Here is a 23487-nt window from a genome sequence, read left to right as displayed (position 1 = left end):
TGTATTTTCCTATAAATTAAGTAGCTCAAAAAATTCGAGTCTTTTCACACGAATTAAGCCAAACAGAAACGCAACAACAACAACAAAAAATGCAGGAAATCTGCTGAAATAGTTTTTTTGTACAAATTTGCACGAATTGAATGTGAGATTGTGTTGCTTTATGGCCAGAAGTATCGCCCAGCATCTACTTAACAATAACTCAGATTCACTTCGTTTGATTCACTTATAACTTTTCAAGCTACTAAAACGTTAAATGAACCCTTTATACGCATCAGACGGACAGACTTTGCTTCCCAAAACGTCATAGAAATAGGCTAACCCTTCACAACGAATGATGGAATAGTTTGGTGCGCTGTTTCAGTTAAGACGATTTAAATCACAGCATTCACTTCCTGTTTAAAGTGACTACTAAAACCTGCAGAGGGCAGAAGAACTCTTGCCTCGTGCAGTTCAGCATTCGTTACAATAATCATCTTGTCTTTGTATTGCAAATGTGATTCTCATCAGCGACAATAAATGATAGTTCTGCTGTTGCCTAGCAGGCGGGTTTGTTTCTTCAGCTTTTTTTTAGAATGACATTGCTGTCAAGTCTTTACATCCAGCTGCCCCCAAAACAACACGCTTGCCATTATCTCTCATTGGTTTTATACACGTGTGCTTGTATTGGGTTTTCAATTGAGGTAATGATTTGTTCAGCAGCTTGCAAATGCATGGAGTCCAGTTCAATGGCCCGATTGATACGGCAGCATCCTAAAGCACAGCTTTCCACCGCGGAGGTTTGAGCAGAGCAGAGCAGAGCAGAGAGGCAGCGAGGTGCAGGGAGATACAGCGATAGACAAGAACACACCAGAGATTATACTTGATGCCCCTCTCGGCGAGATGGTTGAGTCCACATCAAGGTTGCTGCCGCTGCTGTGCTATCCTCAAATCCACTGTTCACTTTTAGCTTCGTTCTCAGCGTCTGGCACAGCACTACGGATTGCTGTCTCTGGCTGAAAAGGAATACTTCCCAACCTAAATACACGTTTAGTTGTAAATATGAAAACTGTGCATAGAGACGGATACTACGCGGGATCTATCGAACTATCTGACATGATCAATAGAAGAAACGTTAAATGCTGCCGGACGGATTTAGTTCAATCTAGAACCATGAGGATTAGAACTGGAATTATATTCTGGAATCTCATGTTTTCAATGATGTTCTCGTGTGTGAAAGGTACGTCACTGCAGTATTTCTTCTGGTTCTGCTTTATTTTTGGGTCCGGGAGAAAATCGATTGTAGCTTTATGGACGTGCGCGGAAAATGCAAGGGGTTTTGGATGGAGTGCCAGGGACGCATTTTTCTTCGGCTTGCGCTCAATGCAGGCTTTGAGCGGAGTCTCGATAGATATTCTTGCAGTACACTCATCCGAATAGCATACGTGAGCTGCTTTGGTTAGTAACTCGTGGATTGTGACTGACTTGAGTACCCACCATGCACTGCAGTAATATAATACATCACGATGTGTTTTATAAACTTACAATAACCACATTTTACATGACGGGTCATTTTGTGCTCTTTTTGTTGTTGTTGTTGCGCTGGGGTTTAGTCTTGTGGATCTCGTGCATTTCCTGCTGAAACCCCGGTTAAGTACCTTTACGGGGTCGTGTAGTAGGTTAATGAACTACGATATGGAACCAAAGTATCGAATGTTGGTCACAGACCTGCCAGCGCCTCCAGGTTGACTTTAGGTGCGCTGTTTAGTATTCTGATAGTGACGCCGCGACCACTTAGAGTGAATGGCCCCCCGATATTATACATTTAGAGAACGAATGGATGAATCTTTATTTCTGAAAAACAACAACTTTGAGACTATCTAGTTACCTGCTAGGGGGAATTGTCTCGTGCTCGTGATGTAATATTTAAAAAAGAAGCCTTGTCACAGCCTACGGTGTGTTGCGGTGGTAGGTTACAGATTAACATGTTGTATTTGGAGGCAGGAAAATGAGCCTATTTAAACGAGACTCTCTCGACATCCGCTATTTGGTTGAGAACCCCATTTCATGTCACATCAGCAAATTTCATTTTACCCACTTTTGAACAACAACAAAAAAAAACGTGTTTTTTTCAACCTAAACTAATTGTTGGCGCGTTGGCATATTGTTCACCCGCAAATGTTGGACAATATATGATATTTTCTATCATCTGCGTATTATAATGGGATTAATTAAGATCAAGGGCAAGCTAATTGCCACTCCATGTGTATCCGTAACACTTCATCATGCTTCCGTATGCATTATGTCAACAACACCATTATCTACAATGAGTCCAGTTACATCACTGAGTTTCACTCCTTACTCACTTTTAGAGCGGATGAAATATGATCCTCACTAACCCCCGTAGCTACTCCATATACTCTGAGATTGCGTTGTGATCCTGATACAGTATAATGCAGATACCAGTGTACATGTGGATCCCCCCCCTGCAGTAATTTCTGCTGTCTGTCTACTGGGGGTGGATGAATGTGTTGCCTGCCTCCATCAGGGTTTCATCACCACCCACATTGGAAAGACAAGACAGAGAAGGAGAAGAGAGAGGAGACTTCAAACAGCCCTTCAGCTACTGGATTGACACTTGATGCAGATTTGGTGATGCATGACTGCATTACCTAGAGGGGTCTGGAGAGCACCTAGGAATAGGAAGATGGCCCAGCTAGCATGAAGCCAAGGGCAGGCCAGGCCACCCATATCCATCTCTGTTGGGCCGTCCTCTCTATCTCTTTCTCTCTATCTCTATGACTCTATCTGACTCTCTGTCTCTCTGTCTCTCTCTCTCTCTCTCTCTCTCTCTCTCTCTCTCTCACTCTCTCTCACTCTCTCTCACACACACACTTTCTCTCTATCTCTCTGACTCCATCTGACTCTCTGTTTCTCTCTCTCTCTCTCTCTCTCCCTCTCTCTCTCTCTCTCTCTCTCTCTCTCTCTCTCTCTCTCTCTCTCTCTCTCTCTCTCTCTCTCTCTCTCTCTCTCTCTCTCTCTCTCTCTCTCTCTCACACACACACTTTCTCTCTATCTCTCTGACTCCATCTGACTATCTCTATCTATCTATCTCTATCTCTCTCTTTCTCCCTTCCCCCCCCCCTCTCTCTCTCTCTAGCCCCCCCCCTCTCTCTCTAGCCCCCCCCCCTCTCTCTCTCTAGCCCCACCCCCTCTCTCTCTAGCCCCCCCCCCTCTCTCTCTCTCTCTAGCCCCCCCCTCTCTCTCTAGCCCCCCCCCTCTCTCTCTCTCTGTGGTTGGGAGTGGGACCAATGCCACGGGGCTTAACAAGGACAAGCAAGTTCCTCCCTGAGCTCCAGCAAATAATTACCAGTAATCTGGGAGTGGGTTAATCTATTCAGTGATCGAGAGGGAGGGAAAGAGAGAGACGGAGAGAGAGAGAGGGAGGGAAAGAGAGAGACTGAGAGAGAGAGAGACGGAGAAGAGAGAGGGAGGGAAAGAGAGAGAGAGGGAGAGGCGGAGAAGAGAAAGGAAGAGAAAGATGGAGAGAGAGAGGTGGAGAAGAGAGTGGGGGGGAACTGTCACAATGACTTGTAGCTAGCTAGCTGTAGTGTGATTATGTAAACCAGGGCAGTTTGTCTGTGTAATTATACACTATCTTCACGGAGAGAAGGCATTATCCTGCCCCACAGGTTCTTCATCTCTCAAGTGGCTGTAGAGCCCATCTCTACCTCCTTCACATCATATAGTAGAACCATCTCTTCTCCCTTCACACCATGTTGAGGAACCATCTCTACTCCCTTCACATCATATAGTAGAACCATCTCTTCTCCCTTCACACCATGTTGAGGAACCATCACTACTCCCTTCACATCATATAGTAGAACCATCTCTACTCCCTTCACACCATGTTGAGAAACCATCTCTTCTCCCTTCACACCATGTTGAGGAACCATCTCTTCTCCCTTCACACTATGTTGAGGAACCATCTCTACTCCCTTCACACCATGTTGAGGAACCATCTCTTCTTCCTTCACACCATATAGTAGAACCATCTCTTCTCCCTTCACACTATGTTGAGGAACCATCTCTACTCCCTTCACACCATGTTGAGGAACCATCTCTTCTCCCTTCACACCATATAGTAGAACCATCTCTTCTCCCTTCACACCATGTTGAGGAACCATCTCTACTCCCTTCACACCACGTTGAGGAACCATCTCTCCTCCCTTCACATCATATAGTAGAACCATCTCTTCTCCCTTCACATCATATAGTAGAACCATCTCTTCTCCCTTCACACCATGTTGAGGAACCATCTCTACTCCCTTCACACCATGTTGAGGAACCATCTCTTCTCCCTTCACATCATGTTGAGGAACCATCTCTTCTCCCTTCACATCATGTTGAGGAACCATCTCTTCTCCCTTCACATCATATAGCAGAACCATCTCTACTCCCTTCACATCATATAGTAGAACCATCTCTTCCCCCTTCACACCATGTTGAGGAACCCTCTCTACTCCCTTCACACCATGTTGAGGAACCATCTCTTCTCCCTTCACACCATGTTGAGGAACCATCTCTTCTCCCTTCACATCATATAGTAGAACCATCTCTTCTTCCTTCACACCATGTTGAGGAACCATCTCTTCTCCCTTCACATCATATAGTAGAACCATCTCTTCTACCTTCACACCATGTTGAGGAACCATCTCTTCTCCCTTCACACCATGTTGAGGAACCATCTCTTCTCCCTTCACACCATGTTGAGGAACCATCTCTTCTCCCTTCACACCATGTTGAGGAACCATCTCTTCTCCCTTCACACCATGTTGAGGAACCATCTCTTCTCCCTTCACACCATGTTGAGGAACCATCTCTTCTCCCTTCACACCATGTTGAGGAACCATCTCTTCTCCCTTCACATCATATAGTAGAACCATCTCTTCTCCCTTCACATCATATAGTAGAACCATCTCTTCTCCCTTCACATCATATAGTAGAACCATCTCTTCTCCCTTCACATCATATAGTAGAACCATCTCTTCTCCCTTCACACTATGTTGAGGAACCATCTCTTCTCCCTTCACACCATGTTGAGGAACCATCTCTTCTCCCTTCACACCATGTTGAGGAACCATCTCTTCTCCCTTCACACCATGTTGAGGAACCATCTCTTCTCCCTTCACATCATATAGTAGAACCATCTCTTCTCCCTTCACATCATATAGTAGAACCATCTCTTCTCCCTTCACATCATATAGTAGAACCATCTCTTCTCCCTTCACATCATATAGTAGAACCATCTCTTCTCCCTTCACACTATGTTGAGGAACCATCTCTTCTCCCTTCACACCATGTTGAGGAACCATCTCTTCTCCCTTCACACCATGTTGAGGAACCATCTCTTCTCCCTTCACACCATGTTGAGGAACCATCTCTTCTCCCTTCACACTGCTCCATTGTGGATCTAAATGCTTTTGCATGCAGTCAAGACTGTTTTTTATTTATTTTTCATCTCCCTCTCTCTTTCTTTCTATTAAAATCAAATAAAAACATTTTTGAAGTGAGCTTCATTGGCATGGGGAACCGTATGTTTACATTACCAAAGCAAGTGAAATAAACAATAATCAGAAATCAAGTAAACAAATCAGACATTTTAAATGGTGTTGTATGCAGTCAGGACTGGAGATGAGGTGTTGGATGGAGTCAGGACTAGAGATGAGGTGTTGGATGGTGTCAGGACTAGAGATGAGGTGTTGGATGGAGTCAGGACTAGAGATGAGGTGTTGGATGGAGTCAGGACTGGAGATGAGGTGTTGGATGCAGTCAGGACTAGAGATGAGGTGTTGGATGCAGTCAGGACTAGAGATGAGGTGTTGGATGGAGTCAGGACTAGAGATGAGGTGTTGGATGCAGTCAGGACTAGAGATGAGGTGTTGGATGCAGTCAGGACTAGAGATGAGGTGTTGGATGCAGTCAGGACTAGAGATGAGGTGTTGTATGCAGTCAGGACTAGAGATGAGGTGTTGGATGCAGTCAGGACTAGAGATGAGGTGTTGGATGCAGTCAGGACTAGAGATGAGGTGTTGGATGCAGTCAGGACTAGAGGAGGTGTTGGATGCAGTCAGGACCAGAGATGAGGTGTTGGATGCAGTCAGGACTAGAGATGAGGTGTTGGATGCAGTCAGGACTAGAGATGAGGTGTTGGATGCAGTCAGGACTGGAGATGAGGTGTTGGATGCAGTCAGGACTAGAGATGAGGTGTTGGATGCAGTCAGGACTAGAGATGAGGTGTTGGATGCAGTCAGGACTAGAGATGAGGTGTTGGATGCAGTCAGGACTAGAGATGAGGTGTTGGATGCAGTCAGGACTAGAGATGAGGTGTTGGATGGAGTCAGGACTAGAGATGAGGTGTTGGATGCAGTCAGGACTAGAGATGAGGTGTTGGATGGAGTCAGGACTAGAGATGAGGTGTTGGATGGAGTCAGGACCAGAGATGAGGTGTTGGATGGAGTCAGGACTAGAGATGAGGTGTTGGATGGACAGTGGAATACAGAACAATAGCTCAGCTGCTGTTATTCTCTGTGATGGAATTCAGCTCTTTGGAATCAGCCAGAAACTCAGTTTAGATAATGGGATCCAGCCAGAAACTCAGTTTAGATAATGTAATTGGGGAGATAAACAGAAAAGGGCAATTTGTAAACAGCCACTGGATCTGGCTGGCTGATACGGATTGTAATGTTGTAAACAAAGTATCAGGCAGGAAACTAACGCTAGCAAATAAAAATTCTATCAAATTGCAGTTAAAGGGTACTTAAACGGAACAATTATAATTGAGATGTAATAAACAAACCTGTAGATTAAAGTTTGAGAAAAGTCATTCTCACCTACACAGATTAATAATCATTCACACTCACACAGATTAAAAATCATTCACACTCTCACAGATTAATAATCATTCACACCCACACAGATTAATAATCATTCACCTACACAGATTAAAAATCATTCATGCCCACACAGATTAATTATCATTCACACCCACACAGATTAATTATCATTCACACCCACACAGATTAATTATCATTCACACTCTCACAGATTAAAAATCATTCACACCCACACAGATTAAAAATCATTCACACCCACACAGATTTAATAATCATTCACCTACACAGATTAAAAATCATTCACGCCCACACAGATTAATTATCATTCACACCCACACAGATTAATTATCATTCACACTCTCACAGAGATTAATAATCATTCACACTCTCACAGAGATTAATAATCATTCACACCCACACAGATTAATAATGATTCATACACACAGATGAATAATGATTCACACTCTCACAGAGATGAATAATCATTCACACCCAGACAGATGAATAATCATTCACACTCTCACACAGATTAATAATCATTCACACTCTCACACAGATTAATAATCATTCACACTCTCACAGAGATTAATAATCATTCACACCCACACAGATTAATAATCATTCACACTCTCACAGAGATTAATAATCATTCACACTCTCACAGAGATTAATAATCATTCACACCCACACAGATTAATAATCATTCACACTCTCACACAGATTAATAATCATTCACACTCTCACACAGATTAATAATCATTCACACTCTCACAGAGATTAATAATCATTCACACTCTCACACAGATTAATAACCATTCACACGCACACAGATCAATAATGATTCATACACACAGATTAATAATGATTCACACTCTCACAGAGATTAATAATCATTCACACTCTCACAGAGATTAATAATGATTCATTGCACACAGATTAATAATGATTCACACTCTCACAGAGATTAATAATCATTCACACTCTCACAGAGATTAATAATCATTCACACTCTCACAGAGATTAATAATGATTCCTACACACAGATTAATAATGATTCACACTCTCACAGAGATTAATAATGATTCATACACACACAGATTTTCTTAACAACAGATTGACTTGTTGATAGTTTATTAAACATAACAAATCTCACTCATCTCAGCAAGCAAAAAACTCTGACTCTCTCATGCTCTCTCTCTCTCTCGATCTCTGTTTCACACACAGGCACTCAGGTACACATATGCGCAGGCACGCACGCACAAAGGCACACACACACACACACACACACACACACACACACACACACACACACACACACACACACACACACACACACACACACACACACACACACACACACACACACACACACACACACACTGGACCGGCAAATTCTAAACAACATCAGCAGTAATGTCCTTGTTCAGTAGAGATATTCAGATCGAGTGTTGTGATCTTGGGTTCATTGGGAGACATTTCTCGACTCCAAATGGAATATGTCAGAGCCCTGAATTCTAAGTTATATAGATAGATTCATCAAGTAGCCTGAAGTCATTGTTTTGGGTGTTATTTCCAAATGGAATATCTTACTGTCCTTCTATACATTCTAGTGACAGACTCGTGAGGTACGACCACTGTGATTATTATTATCTGACCCTGCTGGTCATCTATCAACATTTGAACATCTTGGCCATGTTCTGTTATAATCTCCACCTGGCACAGCCAGAAGAGGACTGGCCCACCCCTCATAGCCTGGTTCCTCTCTAGGTTTATAATCTCCACCCGGCACAGCCAGAAGAGGACTGGCCCACCCCTCAGAGCCTGGTTCCTCTCTAGGTTTATAATCTCCACCCGGCACAGCCAGAAGAGGACTGGCCACCCCTCATAGCCTGGTTCCTCTCTAGGTTTATAATCTCCACCCGGCACAGCCAGAAGAGGACTGGCCCACCCCTCAGAGCCTGGTTCCTCTCTAGGTTTATAATCTCCACCCGGCACAGCCAGAAGAGGACTGGCCCACCCCTCAGAGCCTGGTTCCTCTCTAGGTTTATAATCTCCACCCGGAACAGCCAGAAGAGGACTGGCCCACCCCTCAGAGCCTGGTTCCTCTCTAGGTTTATAATCTCCACCCGGCACAGCCAGAAGAGGACTGGCCCACCCCTCAGAACCTGGTTCCTCTCTAGGTTTATAATCTCCACCCGGCACAGCCAGAAGAGGACTGGCCACCCCTCAGAGCCTGGTTCCTCTCTAGGTTTATAATCTCCACCCGGCACAGCCAGAAGAGGACTGGCCACCCCTCAGAGCCTGGTTCCTCTCTAGGTTTATAATCTCCACCCGGCACAGCCAGAAGAGGACTGGCCACCCCTCATAACCTGGTTCCTCTCTAGGTTTATAATCTCCACCCGGCACAGCCAGAAGAGGACTGGCCCACCCCTCAGAGCCTGGTTCCTCTCTAGGTTTATAATCTCCACCCGGCACAGACAGAAGAGGACTGGCCACCCCTCATAGCCTGGTTCCTCTCTAGGTTTCTTCCTAGGTTTTGGCCTTTCTAGGGAGTTTTTCCTAGCCACCGTGCTTCTACACCTGCATTGCTTGCTGTTTGGGGGTTTTAGGCTGGGTTTCTGTACAGCACTTTGAGATATCAGCTGATGTAAGAAGGGCTTTATAAATACATTTGATTTGATTTTGATTTGATACAGTAGTAGAGCTTTCACATCACGACAAAGGGATGATCCATTCTATCAAAGGGACTGGACTACAATCCATTCTATCAAAGGGACTAGACTACAATCCATTCTATCAAAGGGACTGGACTACAATCCATTCTATCAATGGGACTGGACTACAATCCATTCTATCAATGGGACTGGACTACAATCCAATCTATCAAAGGGACTGGACTACAATCCATTCTATCAATGGGACTGGACTACAATCCATTCTATCAATGTGACTGGACTACAATCCATTCTATCAAAGGGACTGGACTACAATCCATTCTATCAAAGGGACTGGACTACAATCCATCCTATCAATGGGACTGGACTACAATCCATTCTATCAAAGTGACTGGACTACAATCCATTCTATCAATGGGACTGGACTACAATCCATTCTATCAATGGGACTGGATACAATCCATTCTATCAATGGGACTGGACTACAATCCATTCTATCAATGGGACTGGACTACAATCCATTCTATCAATGGTAGATGTGGGTCCAAATACTGTAGTTCTGAGTAGAGCTGCACAGTCATGTTTATAAAATGGATCTCTTTAGAGAGGGGCATCTTATCAGGGTCACCGTCTACAAACAAGTTGACTCTTTCTATGTTCTGATTGTTTTCCCTCACCTCTCAGGTTTACACTACAGGCTGTCAAACATCTGAGGAGAGTTGGGGGCCTTTTTTAGTTTACACTACAGGCTGTCAAACATCTGAGGAGAGTTGGGGGCCTTTTTTAGTTTACACTACAGGCTGTCAAACATCTGAGGAGAGTTGGGGGCCTTTTTTAGTTTTTCCTGACGTCGACTAAAGCCCTGTATTATTTCTACAAGACACACAGAGGTTTTTGATAAGAAATTGGGATCAAAAGACCTCTAGGCTGATGACAATAGACGCTCAATACTACGGTGAAAGATTTTATTGACGCCGTTACACTGGGAGGTCAATACTCTTATCGTTTTATGACAGTTTTTAATTTTAGTTGTGAATTATATTTGAAGGGTATTTATATTGGTCTAACCGATCCTGTGTGAGATTACCTGGCCTCTGTTCAATCAATAGGCCTGAACACCGGAGTAGAGAACACTCCTATTGGATGGCTTCGTTCTCGGATCTGTGTTTTGTTGTATTTAGGAGGAAAATAAGACTGAAGGGAACTGAAACATTGGTTGTGGTGGGAGATCAGTTTTCTGGAGACGTTTTGAGACAAAGGTAATCACACGGAGATATCCGTGTGTTCTCATTGTGCTAATGTGCTAACCTGTATCACTAAAGGAGGGGGAAGAGACACAGAGAAACAGAGACAGAGAGACAGAGAATGAGAGACACAGAGACAGAGAAACAGAGACAGAGAAACAGAGACAGAGACACAGAGACAGAGAGACACAGAGACAGAGACAGAGACAGAGACAGAGAGACAGAGAGATGCGAGACAGAGATACAGACACAGAGACAGAGAAACAGAGACAGAGAAACAGAGACAGAGAGACAGAGAATGAGAGACACAGAGACAGAGAGACAGAGAAACAGAGACAGAGGGAGAGAGAGAAACAGAGACAGAGAAACAGAGACAGAGGGAGAGAGAGAAACAGAGAAACAGAGAAACAGAGACAGAGGGAGAGAGAGAAACAGAGAAACAGAGAAACCCACTATAAGATAAGCTTGACCTTTCCAATGCTCACTATAAAGACTCTATCTATCTACTGTCTATCCTGCTACTGTAGTCCGAGAGAGCACGTCCTAACCTCCTGCCCAATGTATGACCATATTAGAGACACATATTTCCCTCAGAATACACAGATCCACAAAGAATTCAAAAACAAACCGAATTTTGATTAACTCCCGTATCTACTGAGTGAAATTCCACAGTGTGACATCACAGCAGCAAGATGTGTGACCTGTTGCCACGAGAAAAGGGCAACCAGTGAAGAACAAACACCATTGTAAATACAACCCATATTTATGCTTATTTATTTTCCCTTGTGTTCTTTAACCATTTGTACATTGTTACAACACTGAATATATATATATATATATATATAATATGACATTTGTAATGTCTTTATTGTTTTGAAACTTCTGTATGTGTAATGTTTACTGTTCATTTTTTATTGTTTTTATTGTTGTTTATTGTTTTTATTGTTTTTATTGTTTTTATTGTTTTTATTGTTTTATTGTTTTATTGTTTATAGACCAGTTTAGCTGGGTGTGATATGGCTGTAAGGATAAGGTTATAGACCAGTATAGCTGGGTGTGATATGGCTGTAAGGATAAGGTTATAGACCAGTATAGCTGGGTGTGATATGGCTGTAAGGATAAGGTTATAGACCAGTATAGCTGGGTGTGATATGGCTGTAAGGATAAGGTTATAGACCAGTATAGCTGGGTGTGATATGGCTGTAAGGATAAGGTTATAGACCAGTATAGCTGGGTGTGATATGGCTGTAAGGATAAGGTTATAGACCAGTATAGCTGGGTGTGATATGGCTGTAAGGATAAGGTTATAGACCAGTATAGCTGGGTGTGATATGGCTGTAAGGATAAGGTTATAGACCAGTTTAGCTGGGTGTGATATGGCTGTAAGGATAAGGTTATAGACCAGTATAGCTGGGTGTGATATGGCTGTAAGGATAAGGTTATAGACCAGTATAGCTGGGTGTGATATGGCTGTAAGGATAAGGTTATAGACCAGTATAGCTGGGTGTGATATGGCTGTAAGGATAAGGTTATAGACCAGTATAGCTGGGTGTGATATGGCTGTAAGGATAAGGTTATAGACCAGTATAGCTGGGTGTGATATGGCTGTAAGGATAAGGTTATAGACCAGTATAGCTGGGTGTGATATGGCTGTAAGGATAAGGTTATAGACCAGTATAGCTGGGTGTGATATGGCTGTAAGGATAAGGTTATAGACCAGTATAGCTGGGTGTGATATGGCTGTAAGGATAAGGTTATAGACCAGTATAGCTGGGTGTGATATGGCTGTAAGGATAAGGTTATAGACCAGTATAGCTGGGTGTGATATGGCTGTAAGGATAAGGTTATAGACCAGTATAGCTGGGTGTGATATGGCTGTAAGGATAAGGTTATAGACCAGTATAGCTGGGTGTGATATGGCTGTAAGGATAAGGTTATAGACCAGTATAACTGGGTGTGATATGGCTGTAAGGATAAGGTTATAGACCAGTATAGCTGGGTGTGATATGGCTGTAAGGATAAGGTTATAGACCAGTTTAGCTGGGTGTGATATGGCTGTAAGGATAAGGTTATAGACCAGTATAGCTGGGTGTGATATGGCTGTAAGGATAAGGTTATAGACCAGTTTAGCTGGGTGTGATATGGCTGTAAGGATAAGGTTATAGACCAGTTTAGCTGGGTGTGATATGGCTGTAAGGATAAGGTTGTAGACCAGTATAGCTGGGTGTGATATGGCTGCAAGGATAAGGTTATAGACCAGTTTAGCTGGGTGTGATATGGCTGTAAGGATAAGGTTATAGACCAGTATAACTGGGTGTGATATGGCTGTAAGGATAAGGTTATAGACCAGTATAGCTGGGTGTGATATGGCTGTAAGGATAAGGTTATAGACCAGTTTAGCTGGGTGTGATATTGCTGTAAGGATAAGGTTATAGACCAGTATAGCTGGGTGTGATATGGCTGTAAGGATAAGGTTATAGACCAGTATAGCTGGGTGTGATATGGCTGTAAGGATAAGGTTATAGACCAGTATAGCTGGGTGTGATATGGCTGTAAGGATAAGGTTATAGACCAGTATAGCTGGGTGTGATATGGCTGTAAGGATAAGGTTATAGACCAGTATAGCTGGGTGTGATATGGCTGTAAGGATAAGGTTATAGACCAGTATAGCTGGGTGTGATATGGCTGTAAGGATAAGGTTATAGACCAGTATAACTGGGTGTGATATGGCTGTAAGGATAAGGTTATAGACCAGTATAGCTGGGTGTGATATGGCTGTAAGGATAAGGTTATAGACCAGTTTAGCTGGGTGTGATATGGCTGTAAGGATAAGGTTATAGACCAGTATAGCTGGGTGTGATATGGCTGTAAGGATAAGGTTATAGACCAGTTTAGCTGGGTGTGATATGGCTGTAAGGATAAGGTTATAGACCAGTTTAGCTGGGTGTGATATGGCTGTAAGGATAAGGTTGTAGACCAGTATAGCTGGGTGTGATATGGCTGCAAGGATAAGGTTATAGACCAGTTTAGCTGGGTGTGATATGGCTGTAAGGATAAGGTTATAGACCAGTATAACTGGGTGTGATATGGCTGTAAGGATAAGGTTATAGACCAGTATAGCTGGGTGTGATATGGCTGTAAGGATAAGGTTATAGACCAGTTTAGCTGGGTGTGATATTGCTGTAAGGATAAGGTTATAGACCAGTATAGCTGGGTGTGATATGGCTGTAAGGATAAGGTTATAGACCAGTATAACTGGGTGTGATATGGCTGTAAGGATAAGGTTATAGACCAGTATAGCTGGGTGTGATATGGCTGTAAGGATAAGGTCATAGACCAGTTTAGCTGGGTGTGATATGGCTGTAAGGATAAGGTTATAGACCAGTTTAGCTGGGTGTGATATGGCTGTAAGGATAAGGTTATAGACCAGTTTAGCTGGGTGTGATATGGCTGTAAGGATAAGGTTATAGACCAGTTTAGCTGGGTGTGATATGGCTGTAAGGATAAGGTTATAGACCAGTATAGCTGGGTGTGATATGGCTGTAAGGATAAGGTTATAGACCAGTTTAGCTGGGTGTGATATGGCTGTAAGGATAAGGTTATAGACCAGTTTAGCTGGGTGTGATATGGCTGTAAGGATAAGGTTATAGACCAGTATAGCTGGGTGTGATATGGCTGTAAGGATAAGGTTATAGACCAGTATAGCTGGGTGTGATATGGCTGTAAGGATAAGGTTATAGACCAGTTTAGCTGGGTGTGATATGGCTGTAAGGATAAGGTTATAGACCAGTTTAGCTGGGTGTGATATGGCTGTAAGGATAAGGTTATAGACCAGTTTAGCTGGGTGTGATATGGCTGTAAGGATAAGGTTATAGACCAGTATAGCTGGGTGTGATATGGCTGTAAGGATAAGGTTATAGACCAGTATAGCTGGGTGTGATATGGCTGTAAGGATAAGGTTATAGACCAGTATAGCTGGGTGTGATATGGCTGTAAGGATAAGGTTATAGACCAGTTTAGCTGGGTGTGATATGGCTGTAAGGATAAGGTTATAGACCAGTTTAGCTGGGTGTGATATGGCTGTAAGGATAAGGTTATAGACCAGTTTAGCTGGGTGTGATATGGCTGTAAGGATAAGGTTATAGACCAGTTTAGCTGGGTGTGATATGGCTGTAAGGATAAGGTTATAGACCAGTATAGCTGGGTGTGATATGGCTGTAAGGATAAGGTTATAGACCAGTATAGCTGGGTGTGATATGGCTGTAAGGATAAGGTTATAGACCAGTTTAGCTGGGTGTGATATGGCTGTAAGGATAAGGTTATAGACCAGTATAGCTGGGTGTGATATGGCTGTAAGGATAAGGTTATAGACCAGTATAGCTGGGTGTGATATGGCTGTAAGGATAAGGTTATAGACCAGTATAGCTGGGTGTGATATGGCTGTAAGGATAAGGTTATAGACCAGTATAGCTGGGTGTGATATGGCTGTAAGGATAAGGTTATAGACCAGTATAGCTGGGTGTGATATGGCTGTAAGGATAAGGTTATAGACCAGTATAGCTGGGTGTGATATGGCTGTAAGGATAAGGTTATAGACCAGTATAGCTGGGTGTGATATGGCTGTAAGGATAAGGTTATAGACCAGTTTAGCTGGGTGTGATATGGCTGTAAGGATAAGGTTATAGACCAGTTTAGCTGGGTGTGATATGGCTGTAAGGATAAGGTTATAGACCAGTATAGCTGGGTGTGATATAGCTGTAAGGATAAGGTTATAGACCAGTATAGCTGGGTGTGATATGGCTGTAAGGATAAGGTTATAGACCAGTTTAGCTGGGTGTGATATGGCTGTAAGGATAAGGTTATAGACCAGTTTAGCTGGGTGTGATATGGCTGTAAGGATAAGGTTATAGACCAGTATAGCTGGATGTACACATTCTTTAAAATATACCAAATCAATAGACTATAATGATATCTCCCCTTTAAATATCAAGGCCAAATAACAGTTCATTTTAAATGTTTTAGTGGTAGGCGTCGGTTTCATGGATCTCTGTCTTTGTGTGTCTTCGGCTGCCCCAGGGAGAACTCTGTATAATCTAGATTATTGGGGTGATGGATGAAAGGAGCACGAAGCCTTCTGCAATGGCATTAACCCACAAATGAACACATACTGTACCATAAAACCCAGCTGAATGGAAGTCATGTCCTCTCCTCTGAAAGACCAGAATGCTTGTTTATGTGTTTCCTTTGGGGTTCAAATAAACAAAGATAAATGTTTACAATTTATTTTTATAGATACAAAAGCTTTTATAGAAAACGCCAGCGTGTAAGACATTACAAACATTTTTTAATTCACTGCTGTGTTGAGAAGGAACCTGATTCAAATTCACATAATAGATGGCTTACTCAGAGATGGAGGGAGAAAGAGTGAAGGAGAGAGAGAGAGAGAGAGAGCGAGAGATTGAGGAAAGAGGGAGAAGAGAGAGAGAGGAGGAAGGAGAGAGAAAAAGAGAGAGAGAAGAGAGAGACGTGGAGGAAGGAGAGAGAAAAAAGAGAGAAGAGAGAGAGGAGAGAGAGAGAGAGAGGTGGAGGAAGGAGAGAGAAAAAGAGAGAAGAGAGAGAGAGAGAGAGAGGTGGAGGAAGGAGAGAGAAAAGGAAAGAAGAGAGAGAGGTGGAGGAAGGAGAGAGAAAAGGAAAGAAGAGAGAGAGAAGAGAGAGAGGTGGAGGAAGGAGAGAGAAAAGAGAGGAGAGAGAAGAAAGAGACGTGGAGGAAGGAGAGAGAAAAAGAGAGAGAGAAGAGAGAGACGTGGAGGAAGGAAAGAGAAAAAGAGAGAGAAGAGAGAGACGTGGAGGAAGGAGAGAGAAAAAGAGAGAGAAGAGAGAGAGAGGAGAGAGAAGAGAGAGAGAGAGAGGTGGAGGAAGGAGAGAGAAAAAGAGAGAAGAGAGAGAGAGAGAGAGAGAGAGAGAGAGAGAGAGAGAGAGAGAGAGAGAGAGGTGGAGGAAGGAGAGAGAAAAAGAGAGAAGAGAGAGAGAAGAGAGAGAGAGAGTTGAGCTGTGAGTTTAAGTCTCTCCCTAAGGACAATAGCTACATGTAGTATCACCTTTTGAATAGTCCACAGCTACAGTAGGTTTCTGTCTCCCTAAGGACAATAGCTACATGTAGTATCACCTTTTGAATAGTCCACAGCTACAGTAGGTTTCTGTCTCCCTAAGGACAATAGCTACATGTAGTATCACCTTTTGAATAGTCCACAGCTACAGTAGGTTTCTGTCTCCCTAAGGACAATAGCTACATGTAGTATCACCTTTTGAATAGTCCACAGCTACAGTAGGTTTCTGTCTCCCTAAGGACAATAGCTACATGTAGTATCACCTTTTGAATAGTCCACAGCGGCACATCATTTAAGCTCTGCGACAACTCAACCTTGGCCTGTGCGCTCCTCATTGAGCTGTGTTAATGTTCTTAGTTATGCTTGTTCAATGGATTTGGGGATGTGTTGGCGTACATCTTTTATTTCGTATTTCTTCCCCGGATAAACAACAAGCTTTCTGCAGCATCAGCGAACACATGGGAACTTATTTCAGCGCTGATTGGTTGTTGGCGGTTCAATAGTTACGCATACATTCAGAGTTTCTCCCCTGAGGTTTGATTCTGACTCTATTCCAAATAGCACCGTATTCCCTAATCTATTACCCCATGGGCCCTGGTCAACAGTAGTCTACTACCCTATAGACCCTGGTCAACAGTAGTCCACTACCCTATAGACCCTGGTCAACAGTAGTCTACTACCCTATAGACCCTGGTTAACAGTAGTCCACTACCCTATAGACCCTGGTCAACAGTAGTCTATTATCCTATAGCGCTCTGGAGCAGGTTTTCATCAAGGATCTCTCTGTACTTTGCTCCTTTCATCTGTCCCTCGATCCTGACTAGTCTCCCTGTTCCTGCCGCTGAAAAACATCCACACAGCATGAAGCTACCACCACCATGTAGGGATGCTGCCACCACCATGCTTCACCATAGGGATGCTGCCACCACCATGCTTCACCATAGGGATGCTGCCACCACCATGCTTCACCATAGGGATGCTGCCACCACTATGCTTCACCATAGGGATGCTGCCACCACCATGCTTCACCATAGGGATGCTGCCACCACCATGCTTCACCATAGGGATGCTGCCACCACCATGCTTCACCATAGGGATGCTGCCACCGCCATGCTTCACCATAGGGATGGTGCTAGGTTTCCTCCAGATGTCACATTTGGCATTCAGGTCAAAGAGTTACATCTTGGTTTCATCAGACCAGAGAATCTTGTTTCTCATGGTGTGAGAGTCCTTTAAGTGCCTTTTGGCAAACTCCAAGTGTGCTGTCATGTGCCTTTTACTGAAGAGCAGCTTCCGTCTGGCCACTCTACCATAAATGTCAGATTGTTGGAGTGCTGCAGAGATGGTTGTCCTTCTGGAAGTTTCTCCCATCTCCACAGAGGAACTAGGGAGCTCTGTCAGAGTGACCATCGGGTTCTTGGTCACCTCCCTGACCAAGGCCCTTTCCCCCCGTTTTGCATGACAGCCATCTCTAGTAAGAGTCTTGGTGGTTCCAAACTTCTTCCAGTTAAGAGTGATGGAGGCCACTGTGTTCTTGAGGACCTTCAATGCTAAAGACATTTTTTGTTACCCTTCCCCAGATCTGTTCCTCGACACAATCCTGTCTCTGAGCTCTATGGACAATTCTTTCGACCTCATGGCTTGGTTTTTGCTCTGACATGCACTGTCAACAGGTGTGTGCCTTTCCAAATCATGTCCAATCAATTGCATTTACCACAGGTGGACTCCAATCAAGTTGTAGAAACATCTCAAGGATGATCAATGGAAACAGGATGCTCCTGAGCTCAATGTCAAGTCTGATAGCAAAGGGTCTGATGATCAATGGAAACAGGATGCTCCTGAGCTCAATTTCAAGTCTGATAGCAAAGGGTCTGATGATCAATGGAAACAGGATGCTCCTGAGCTCAATTTCAAGTCTGATAGCAAAGGGTCTGATGATCAATGGAAACAGGATGCTCCTGAGCTCAATTTCAAGTCTGATAGCAAAGGGTCTGATGATCAATGGAAACAGGATGCTCCTGAGCTCAATTTCAAGTCTGATAGCAAAGGGTCTGATGATCAATGGAAACAGGATGCTCCTGAGCTCAATTTCAAGTCTGATAGCAAAGGGTCTGATGATCAATGGAAACAGGATGCTCCTGAGCTCAATTTCAAGTCTGATAGCAAAGGGTCTGATGATCAATGGAAACAGGATGCTCCTGAGCTCAATTTCAAGTCTGATAGCAAAGGGTCTGATGATCAATGGAAACAGGATGCTCCTGAGCTCAATTTCAAGTCTGATAGCAAAGGGTCTGATGATCAATGGAAACAGGATGCTCCTGAGCTCAATTTCAAGTCTGATAGCAAAGGGTCTGATGATCAATGGAAACAGGATGCTCCTGAGCTCAATTTCAAGTCTGATAGCAAAGGGTCTGATGATCAATGGAAACAGGATGCTCCTGAGCTCAATTTCAAGTCTGATAGCAAAGGGTCTGATGATCAATGGAAACAGGATGCTCCTGAGCTCAATTTCAAGTCTGATAGCAAAGGGTCTGATGATCAATGGAAACAGGATGCTCCTGAGCTCGATTTCAAGTCTGATAGCAAAGGGTCTGATGATCAATGGAAACAGGATGCTCCTGAGCTCGATTTCAAGTCTGATAGCAAAGGGTCTGATGATCAATGGAAACAGGATGCTCCTGAGCTCAATTTCAAGTCTGATAGCAAAGGGTCTGATGATCAATGGAAACAGGATGCTCCTGAGCTCAATTTCAAGTCTGATAGCAAAGGGTCTGATGATCAATGGAAACAGGATGCTCCTGAGCTCAATTTCAAGTCTGATAGCAAAGGGTCTGATGATCAATGGAAACAGGATGCTCCTGAGCTCAATTTCAAGTCTGATAGCAAAGGGTCTGATGATCAATGGAAACAGGATGCTCCTGAGCTCAATTTCAAGTCTGATAGCAAAGGGTCTGATGATCAATGGAAACAGGATGCTCCTGAGCTCAATTTCAAGTCTGATAGCAAAGGGTCTGATGATCAATGGAAACAGGATGCTCCTGAGCTCAATTTCAAGTCTGATAGCAAAGGGTCTGATGATCAATGGAAACAGGATGCTCCTGAGCTCAATTTCAAGTCTGATAGCAAAGGGTCTGATGATCAATGGAAACAGGATGCTCCTGAGCTCAATTTCAAGTCTGATAGCAAAGGGTCTGATGATCAATGGAAACAGGATGCTCCTGAGCTCAATTTCAAGTCTGATAGCAAAGGGTCTGATGATCAATGGAAACAGGATGCTCCTGAGCTCAATTTCAAGTCTGATAGCAAAGGGTCTGATGATCAATGGAAACAGGATGCTCCTGAGCTCAATTTCAAGTCTGATAGCAAAGGGTCTGATGATCAATGGAAACAGGATGCTCCTGAGCTCAATTTCAAGTCTGATAGCAAAGGGTCTGATGATCAATGGAAACAGGATGCTCCTGAGCTCAATTTCAAGTCTGATAGCAAAGGGTCTGATGATCAATGGAAACAGGATGCTCCTGAGCTCAATTTCAAGTCTGATAGCAAAGGGTCTGATGATCAATGGAAACAGGATGCTCCTGAGCTCAATTTCAAGTCTGATAGCAAAGGGTCTGATGATCAATGGAAACAGGATGCTCCTGAGCTCAATTTCAAGTCTGATAGCAAAGGGTCTGATGATCAATGGAAACAGGATGCTCCTGAGCTCAATTTCAAGTCTGATAGCAAAGGGTCTGATGATCAATGGAAACAGGATGCTCCTGAGCTCAATTTCAAGTCTGATAGCAAAGGGTCTGATGATCAATGGAAACAGGATGCTCCTGAGCTCAATTTCAAGTCTGATCGCAAAGGGTCTGATGATCAATGGAAACAGGATGCTCCTGAGCTCAATTTCAAGTCTGATCGCAAAGGGTCTGATGATCAATGGAAACAGGATGCTCCTGAGCTCAATTTCAAGTCTGATCGCAAAGGGTCTGATGATCAATGGAAACAGGATGCTCCTGAGCTCAATTTCAAGTCTGATCGCAAAGGGTCTGATGATCAATGGAAACAGGATGCTCCTGAGCTCAATTTCAAGTCTGATCGCAAAGGGTCTGATGATCAATGGAAACAGGATGCTCCTGAGCTCAATTTCAAGTCTGATAGCAAAGGGTCTGATGATCAATGGAAACAGGATGCTCCTGAGCTCAATTTCAAGTCTGATAGCAAAGGGTCTGATGATCAATGGAAACAGGATGCTCCTGAGCTCAATTTCAAGTCTGATAGCAAAGGGTCTGATGATCAATGGAAACAGGATGCTCCTGAGCTCAATTTCAAGTCTGATAGCAAAGGGTCTGATGATCAATGGAAACAGGATGCTCCTGAGCTCAATTTCAAGTCTGATAGCAAAGGGTCTGATGATCAATGGAAACAGGATGCTCCTGAGCTCAATTTCAAGTCTGATAGCAAAGGGTCTGATGATCAATGGAAACAGGATGCTCCTGAGCTCAATTTCAAGTCTGATAGCAAAGGGTCTGATGATCAATGGAAACAGGATGCTCCTGAGCTCAATTTCAAGTCTGATAGCAAAGGGTCTGATGATCAATGGAAACAGGATGCTCCTGAGCTCAATTTCAAGTCTGATAGCAAAGGGTCTGATGATCAATGGAAACAGGATGCTCCTGAGCTCGATTTCAAGTCTGATAGCAAAGGGTCTGATGATCAATGGAAACAGGATGCTCCTGAGCTCGATTTCAAGTCTGATAGCAAAGGGTCTGATGATCAATGGAAACAGGATGCTCCTGAGCTCAATTTCAAGTCTGATAGCAAAGGGTCTGATGATCAATGGAAACAGGATGCTCCTGAGCTCAATTTCAAGTCTGATAGCAAAGGGTCTGATGATCAATGGAAACAGGATGCTCCTGAGCTCAATTTCAAGTCTGATAGCAAAGGGTCTGATGATCAATGGAAACAGGATGCTCCTGAGCTCAATTTCAAGTCTGATAGCAAAGGGTCTGATGATCAATGGAAACAGGATGCTCCTGAGCTCAATTTCAAGTCTGATAGCAAAGGGTCTGATGATCAATGGAAACAGGATGCTCCTGAGCTCAATTTCAAGTCTGATAGCAAAGGGTCTGATGATCAATGGAAACAGGATGCTCCTGAGCTCAATTTCAAGTCTGATAGCAAAGGGTCTGATGATCAATGGAAACAGGATGCTCCTGAGCTCAATTTCAAGTCTGATAGCAAAGGGTCTGATGATCAATGGAAACAGGATGCTCCTGAGCTCAATTTCAAGTCTGATAGCAAAGGGTCTGATGATCAATGGAAACAGGATGCTCCTGAGCTCAATTTCAAGTCTGATAGCAAAGGGTCTGATGATCAATGGAAACAGGATGCTCCTGAGCTCAATTTCAAGTCTGATAGCAAAGGGTCTGATGATCAATGGAAACAGGATGCTCCTGAGCTCAATTTCAAGTCTGATAGCAAAGGGTCTGATGATCAATGGAAACAGGATGCTCCTGAGCTCAATTTCAAGTCTGATAGCAAAGGGTCTGATGATCAATGGAAACAGGATGCTCCTGAGCTCAATTTCAAGTCTGATAGCAAAGGGTCTGATGATCAATGGAAACAGGATGCTCCTGAGCTCAATTTCAAGTCTGATAGCAAAGGGTCTGATGATCAATGGAAACAGGATGCTCCTGAGCTCAATTTCAAGTCTGATAGCAAAGGGTCTGATGATCAATGGAAACAGGATGCTCCTGAGCTCAATTTCAAGTCTGATAGCAAAGGGTCTGATGATCAATGGAAACAGGATGCTCCTGAGCTCAATTTCAAGTCTGATAGCAAAGGGTCTGATGATCAATGGAAACAGGATGCTCCTGAGCTCAATTTCAAGTCTGATAGCAAAGGGTCTGATGATCAATGGAAACAGGATGCTCCTGAGCTCAATTTCAAGTCTGATAGCAAAGGGTCTGATGATCAATGGAAACAGGATGCTCCTGAGCTCAATTTCAAGTCTGATAGCAAAGGGTCTGATGATCAATGGAAACAGGATGCTCCTGAGCTCAATTTCAAGTCTGATAGCAAAGGGTCTGATGATCAATGGAAACAGGATGCTCCTGAGCTCGATTTCAAGTCTGATAGCAAAGGGTCTGATGATCAATGGAAACAGGATGCTCCTGAGCTCGATTTCAAGTCTGATAGCAAAGGGTCTGATGATCAATGGAAACAGGATGCTCCTGAGCTCAATTTCAAGTCTGATAGCAAAGGGTCTGATGATCAATGGAAACAGGATGCTCCTGAGCTCAATTTCAAGTCTGATAGCAAAGGGTCTGATGATCAATGGAAACAGGATGCTCCTGAGCTCAATTTCAAGTCTGATAGCAAAGGGTCTGATGATCAATGGAAACAGGATGCTCCTGAGCTCAATTTCAAGTCTGATAGCAAAGGGTCTGATGATCAATGGAAACAGGATGCTCCTGAGCTCAATTTCAAGTCTGATAGCAAAGGGTCTGATGATCAATGGAAACAGGATGCTCCTGAGCTCAATTTCAAGTCTGATAGCAAAGGGTCTGATGATCAATGGAAACAGGATGCTCCTGAGCTCAAT

General features: G+C 43.5%; 1 protein-coding gene across 1 annotated transcript in view; it reads left to right on the top strand.

Annotated features, from left to right (window-relative positions):
• Positions 1–597: 597 nt before the first annotated feature.
• LOC116371558 (CUB and sushi domain-containing protein 3-like) overlaps positions 598–23487 on the top strand; it is a 258797-nt gene continuing 235907 nt past the window's right edge. The window contains 1 exon segment of the mRNA XM_031820410.1: positions 598–1216. Within this exon segment, the coding sequence (XP_031676270.1) occupies positions 1039–1216 (178 nt within the window). The 5' untranslated portion in view covers positions 598–1038.

The sequence above is a fragment of the Oncorhynchus kisutch genome, unplaced genomic scaffold (assembly GCF_002021735.2).
Source record: "Oncorhynchus kisutch isolate 150728-3 unplaced genomic scaffold, Okis_V2 scaffold3357, whole genome shotgun sequence".
NCBI classification, from domain to species: Eukaryota; Metazoa; Chordata; class Actinopteri; order Salmoniformes; family Salmonidae; genus Oncorhynchus; species Oncorhynchus kisutch.
This window is presented reverse-complemented; position numbering and strand designations above follow the sequence as displayed.